Consider the following 7552-nt stretch of genomic DNA (forward strand, 5'->3'; position numbering starts at 1 on the left):
TGGGACAGTAAAAGGGATTTACATTTACATTTATTTGACATTATAAGAATGAATCTGATCCCAAATAGATCCGAAATTGGTCCTTTTTAAAAAATTCTTAAATATCCTACTATTTATTAAACTGAATACATTTTTTTTTACCATAAACTGTCAATCTACGTTTTTAAGCTACTTCAGGTCTTTTCCATTATTTAATATTATTCATCGTTGTCCTTCAGTGACAGTAAAGAGTCTGGCTTTCTCCAGAGCCAGAATGAACATATCATCTCGTGTTTTAGTGTATGTAGTCATGGCCATATGTCTGCTGCATCAGTAGAGGCTGGGACATTTTGAATCTTGTTCTTAGAAGTGAGGTGCAGACAAAGAGCTGACAGCAGAGACAAATGCATTCTCTGTTCCGTCCTTGGACGTCTGAGAACGAGCAGCCATGATGCATAAAATGTTTTTAAGTGTTTATCGAAAGAGCCTTTTGTTTGATACTTGAAAATCATCAATATCCCTTGTGTTGAACTAAAAGTCACTTTTAAGCAGTCGCAGTTCAAGAGGTCAGGGACAGTTGGCCAAACATGTCTGCAAAGCAAATAGAGTGCTTTAGTCTCTGGCGTCTAATACTACATCCATCAGTTTGCTTCTAGAAACAGAACTCAGATATCAGGGATAAGAATGCACCTAAGCTGATCATGTTTTAGTTGCAAGTCAAAAGACTCGCTGCTATTTACTAGTTGTTGCAGGTGCTAACTAATTATAGTGATAAAGCTAGTATTGCATTTCCTATGTAAAAAAATAAATAAACTAAAATACTTGGGGGTCCTGAAGTCTATTTCCACTTGTGATTGTTTTTATCTTAAATTAGAGGCACATGCTGTGATGAACATTATCTATTAGTGAGTATTTTCCTTTAGTGCTTGAAGACAAGAGAAAGTAATACATTGCAAAAATTAAGGAGATTTGAGTCGAAATGGAGCAATAGAATTACAATTCCACTCTGGAAAAGCTACAGGCCCTGATGGTGTATGTTGCTCAAAGATTGTGTCTTTCATCTGTGTGGAGTACTAAGCCTAGTCTTCAGTCTGAGCCTGCATCTCCAGAGAGTCCCCGGGCTGTGAAAGACGTTGTGCCTCGTTCCTGCTCCAAACATGGCGCGTCCTAGCAGCCCACAGGTCGACACACCGGTGGCACTGACGTCCCATATCATGAAGAACTTCAAGAAGCTTGTCCTGGAACAGCTAAGGCCAATGGTCGGACCCTTCACCGATCCACTGCAGTTCATCTACCAGCCCCGCCTAGGAGTTGAAGACAGCATCATTTACCTGCTGAATGGAGTCTACACTAATCTAGACAAACCGGCAACCATTGTGAGAATCATGTTTTTTTTTTTTTTATTTCTTCAGTGCTTTCAACCCCATCCATCCGGCTCTACTGGGTGAGAAGATGACTGCGATGCAGGAGGAGGGCCTCATCGTGTCCTGGATCGTTGCGTACCGGACGGGTAGACTTTAGTATGTCTGTGTGCTGACCACCCTGACAGACACACAGCCTTTTTTAAATCTGAGGTCTTTCAGATTTAAAAAAGGTTGGAATACTAAAAGGAGGAACTCCTCTAGAACCTTTGGAGGTGATTTCACAAAGAATATTCTTTATAAAAGAAAGAACATTTTGGACAACAATGATCATCTTCTTCAGGAGACTTAAACACAGGATCTTTACTCAGAGGCTTCTCCAGATGCAGAGTAACACAGACCGCTACAGAAGATCCTTCCTGTCTACAGCGATCAAACTCCATGAAAAAAGCCAATCAGAGCTTACAACATTTAACATCCCATTAATATCAATACAGTATTTTTGAATTAAATTGTGAAATAAATAAGAAAATTAAAAAAGTTCTTACCCAATCGGAATCAATTTTTTAAGCTATTTAATTCAGTTTGGTGTTTTTTTTTATTTAAAGGCACAGCCTCCTTTTTCTCATGGCTTGGTCAAACACGGCTGAAGCAGAAGCAGGACCTCAGCCTGTGGAGATGAGGACAGCTCTGGAGGTAGTCCTGCACAGGAACAAGCATTTATAAATGTGAGAATGGAGTTAAGTTACTGAAGGCATAAGTTGTGAAATTTTCAGTAATCACAGAATATCATCTCAGTGTTTATTATATTCCTTTTCATTGAGGTCTCTTGTTCTTCTAGCTGCATAAAATTATCAAACTGCCTCCAACAAAGCTTTTATGCTATAAGCAGAGAGCTGTGACTCAGAGAAATATTCTCACGGTCATCCTGGAAACACACGACAATGTCCTGTCCTTCACTTTAACCGTCATTTACTGATTTATGTGTCAGGCAACATCCTTGCAAAAAGCAGTCAAAGCTTTTCTGCTCATCTTCAATCAAATGAAAACTTCTCAATCAAAAGGTTTCTATTCTTTGAAGTTTAAAAGAGTAAAAGACATGTCCATATGTGAAACAACACCAAAAAAAAAAAGCTCTGAGCGCTGAAAGCTGGAGATGCTCAGACAAGAAAAAATTCTTTAGATATTCCCAAAGATATATCTGTAGAAAAAATGATTTACGTTTAAAGAAAAAAAAGTTAATATGCACTAAAAGGACTACAATAAATGAGAAAAAGGTATTTTTTTTCCCCATAAAGAGGAGACCCTACTGTAAAAGGGGACCTCTTTAGCCTACTTCTGGACAGGAAGAAAAATGACCCTGAAAATGCAGAACTCTTTGAACTCAGACTTAAAAGCTTTAACTTATTTATTATCTTTTTTTTTCTTCACTTTTTTGAGTAAGTCAAGACAAACACATTTTAACCTGTCAAGCACCCAAAGGCAAACCCTGTTAAATTGCTGTGTCACCTGTTTCACATTTTTGGCCGGACACTGATCAGCTCAGCTTCACCTGAAAAACTGAAGCACAATCTCAGGACAGCAATAGAACAAATAGTGCTGCAGCAAGTAGCATTTCAGAGCACAGGGAGAAAAAGTGTCCCTGGTTGGAGCTTTCTCTATTTTTTGCATCTATTTTTTGCATTTGGCAAAGCAAGTTTATTAATATAACACAATTCAGTGCATGTACTATTCAAAGTACTTTACATGAATTAGATAATAAAATAATAATGATTAAAAAAAACTGAATAAAAGCAAAAACAATTTGTAGTTTGGAAACTTTTTCTATGCGTTCAGTAGTGTGTTTCAAAAACAAGAAGGTTTTCTTACACATTATTAAACTAGATATTTTTAGACAAACCAAAAAAATAAACATGATAAAAACTCTAAATCACTTATTTCAAATATCCAGAGATGTAAAACTGTCATTTAAAGACAGCATACCTCATTCTGACAAGCTGTCAGACTATTTGCCACTTAGTTTCACTGGTTGGACCTTAGTGCAGGATTCCACACTGTTGATGACTCCATTATCAGTCTATACTGCTTTAAATCCATATTGAAGGAAAGGAGCTTTGTGTCAGCAGGTAACTTTACATTAGAAACAAAAATCATGTGGCATTCTCCAAGGGCCCATCTGAGGGTCCCTTTTATTCAATATCTACTGAAATGTTAAAGGTATTGTGGAAGATTTTTGTGAATCTTTGAAAAGACCCAACCTCTTCACTTTGAAAAAAATAAATGTACATGCACAACCCTGCACAACCCTCCTGGGAGGAATGCCTATTAAGCGCGTGTGAGAGCGTGCATACGAGCCCGTTTCTCCTTGTGCACGCTCTGTTTAAAAGTTGCTGTTCTCATGGCTCATATAAGCTTACTGTGCCCTAACGTCCTTCCCTAACCCCTAAATCCCTCAATCACTATATAGATTGGGGACTATATAGTGGACTTAATAGCGAACTCAGTTAACTTACCGTTTGGACAGATTATCACCATTTGGTTGGTCACATAACTCCTCCTCCACTGAGTGGTACCTGCGTAATCTTTGTTATTAGTCGCTGCTGTCAGGTAGCGATAGCCTATGGCGACAGTGGGCTGCTGTGAAAACAAATTCCTTTATGCTTTGTGGGGAGAGCTCTCAGCGCTAAACATTTTGGGATATATCTTCCTCTGAGGCCTTTCTTTTCTTCTCATACACTTCACCTGAATGATTGACAATTAGGGGGAACACCAATTCAGATGATCCACCTGGAATTAAAAGATCTTCCTCTATATCTTTAAGTAACAACAGCATGAGTTACCATAACTGTACGGATGACACACAGCTGTATGATGACGATGTCACCAGGTGATTATACACCCATTTAAGTAATTGGTAAAGGCAGAGAGGAAATTAATAAAAGGATGTGCCAAAGTTTTTAGACACTGCAAAAACGATCTAGAAATAAGCAAACATTTCTTAAATTAAGTGTATTTACTCTTAATTTGAGCAGGTAAATAAGATGATTTGCCAATTGAATTAGATTATTTTTACTCTTAAAATAATTACATCATATGCACTTGAAATAGTAATAGTGCAATGGTTTTTTCTTATTTTATATGTAAAATGTTCCATTGGCAAAGGGTATCACTTACCATCTCAATTCAAGAAAAAAAGCACTTAATTTGAGAAAAAAAATGACTTATTTTGATTTTAATTTGTTGCAGCGGACCAAAAGAAGAGTGTTTAAAAGTTAGCTCCAGCAAGAAATCACCACAGGCTCTAAATCTGGGTGTAGTGATCGACTCAGACATAAACCTTCAGCGACCTAAAAAGACATTAACAAGGTTCACCTTCTATTACCCAAGAAAGATCTCCAGGATCAGAGGAATAATGTCTGAGCAGGATCTTAAAAAAACGTATTTAGTAGAATTGATACCTGCAGTGGTATTTTGACAGGTCTGCCTAAAAGGTCAGTCAGACAGCTGCAGTTGATCCACAAAGCTGCTGCCAGCATCCTCACTAAAGCCCCTGCAACACCTTGATGATTTTGACAGAGTATGCCTAACGTACAAAAAAAATCGCGCAAAAACGTTGGCATACATTGGCTAAGTTATGGGTATGTTTTGTATAAGTTATGAGTACGCCTAAGTACACTGGCACACAACGACAACATACCGCAAGTACGTTGAGAAATTGTGAGCATGCTAAAATTTCCCGACGTATGCCAGCGTATGCTCATGCGTGGGCCATAAGTTACAGGTAAGTTATCTGATCGTTGACATACGTTTAGTGTAACTTACTCATAAACCTATGAGTAACTTGTGCATAACTGATGCGCAACTTATCAAGCACTTATCTCCAATGCATATCAACGTATATGACGTGTCATAGACAACAGCTGAACGTATTTTTAACTTACCGCTGCTGAATGATGGCGTATTGGCAGTGTTTTGGTATAAAAGGGGGTTCACAGGAGGAAACCAACAGTTCTCCTCCAGACTTCATCCCCATCATAAGGTGAACGAGAAGCAGAGTGTGATGGATGCTCCTTGAGTTCACGCCCACGACCAACAAACTTTTTAGCCACTTTTTATGACACTGAATCTGGTGCGTGTGCAAACCTTCTTTCTTTGTTGTTAATTTTTTTCCTGGTGGGCGGTAAACAGCAAATAGGTTTATACTGCGATCAAATGCATTTTTTTATACAGACCTGGCACATCGCTGCCCCCCTCAGGTCACTGGCTTGCGCATCATTTCATGTGCATTACGCTGCCGTGCGTTATGGAGTTAAGCTGTCGGACAGAAGTTCTGGACTTATTATGAATATGCTATGTATACGCCCAAAATTGAAAAAATACATAGAAAGTTCAGCGTATGCCAGCGTTTTAGGAGATTCTGGAACATCAGGCATACGCTGCCTAAATCAGCAAGGTGTGACAGGGCCCTACAACTAAGGAAGTGGAGCACATCATCCCAGCTCTAAAATCTATGGCTGACTCCCTGCATCTCATACTTCCTTGTGTCACTCTATAAATCCCTGCACGACTCAGCACCAGGATACATTACATACAAAGCTACTTTGGAACCTAACATGGAGCAGCAGCTTTAGGTTCTTATGCTCCACCCATTTGGAAGATACTTCCGGAAAACAGTAAAAGTGCTGAAACTGTCATTTGCTTTTAATTAAGATTAAATTTTTTTTTATAGAGTATCCTTTGGATGTGTTTTCAGTCCAATCTTATTCTAATGATTCACTTTTTTTTTCTAATTATTTTAGTTTCCTCTGTGCCATTGCAATGGTACTTTATTTATTTATTTTTTTGATATAAACGCAGTTTGAAATACGCTATATAAATACAACATACATGCAAAGGGTTAGGAGGAAAATATAACTACTGTAGATGTGACAGCATCCATTTTGAATGGGTCGTTTCTGCCATGTTTTGGTAGGTTTGTAGTTAAGCCATTTTTTATTGTTATTTTTTAACTTGTGGGCCTTTTTGGAATGGGAAAGGGATTGAGAGTGGGGGGAACACATGCAGCAAAGGTCAACAGGCCGGGACTGGAACCGCCCTGTGTTACTAAAACAACTATGAGGTCCTTGCTAAACAGATGAACCTATCCAAGCACTCATTGGCTCACAGGTGGACTCTATTTACTAATTAGATTACTTGTGACGGTAAATGGATGGATTTTATTTAGAGGTATTGTGAAGGCTGAATATAAATACGAATTATGTCAGATATGTACTTATAACATGTTTTGAAAATAAATTACACCTTAGAAAAATGTTTTATTGATTTTTGATCAGTTGAATAAAACTCCAATGAAGCCGACAAACTGGGAAAAGACTTAAAGGTTTGTACATCATAAAACGAAAATTCTGTTTCAGGTTTTTCACTTCAGGTTTCAATTTTGCTTTTCCAGGAGTAAAGACAGAAAAAAAATTGCCATTGAACCAAAACACTTAAAAGAATGTGTTTTATTTTGTTTCAGGAAACTTTTACAGATTTTTTTTCTCACAGTGTAAATAACCCTAAACATAAAGTCAGAAATGAACGGTACACCAAGTAATCATCTACCTTTAATGACTGCAGTGTGTTACTTCTGCTGAGGAGCTGAGCAGCAACCAGAACAGCTGTTCAATCACAGATAAGCTAAGCCCGGCATCCTCAACCCAGATGTTCAACATGAGAGATTGTTAAGCAAAGCAATTCTGAAGCGATGGGAAAGTGGCCAGGCAGGATGCTGAGTGACCCTGGCAGGAACACATCTCTGACCCTTCAGCACTTCACCTTTTGGCCTTTTTCTCCTTCATGATCTTCTTGCTCTCCTCTCTCCTTCGCTTGTTGACTGGGTTGCGCGGATCGTAGATCTCGAATGTATCTTCATCCTGCATGTTGGCATCCTTGACTTTTCTGCTTTGCTCATCAAATTGCAGAACGTGGGCCATCCTAAATCAGATAGAAAGAGGTGGACAGAGTTCAAAGCACAGCACAGGAACATCCACTAAATCAGCCCTCTGAAGCCCTTTTTCCTAGAGGCAAATCTGTTCATGTCCAAACCATCTGCAAACCAAAATCACTGCAACAAAAAAGGAGAACAACCGGAAAAAAAAGCTAAATGGGAGAAAAAATTATTTTTATCTGACTCCACTAAAAAGATGACCCCACCCCCACCCCCACCCCCA

General features: G+C 38.6%; 1 protein-coding gene across 1 annotated transcript in view; it reads right to left on the reverse strand.

The window, feature by feature from the left end:
- Window positions 1-6797: 6797 nt before the first annotated feature.
- cwc27 (CWC27 spliceosome-associated protein homolog) overlaps window positions 6798-7552 on the reverse strand; it is a 60079-nt gene continuing 59324 nt past the window's right edge. Inside the window, exon 14 of the mRNA XM_015391414.1 lies at window positions 6798-7316. Coding sequence (XP_015246900.1) covers window positions 7154-7316 — 163 coding nt within the window. The 3' untranslated portion in view covers window positions 6798-7153. The remainder of the gene's footprint in view (window positions 7317-7552) is intronic.

This window comes from Cyprinodon variegatus, unplaced genomic scaffold (genome assembly GCF_000732505.1).
Source record: "Cyprinodon variegatus isolate N-32 unplaced genomic scaffold, C_variegatus-1.0 Scaffold540, whole genome shotgun sequence".
NCBI lineage: Eukaryota > Metazoa > Chordata > Actinopteri > Cyprinodontiformes > Cyprinodontidae > Cyprinodon > Cyprinodon variegatus.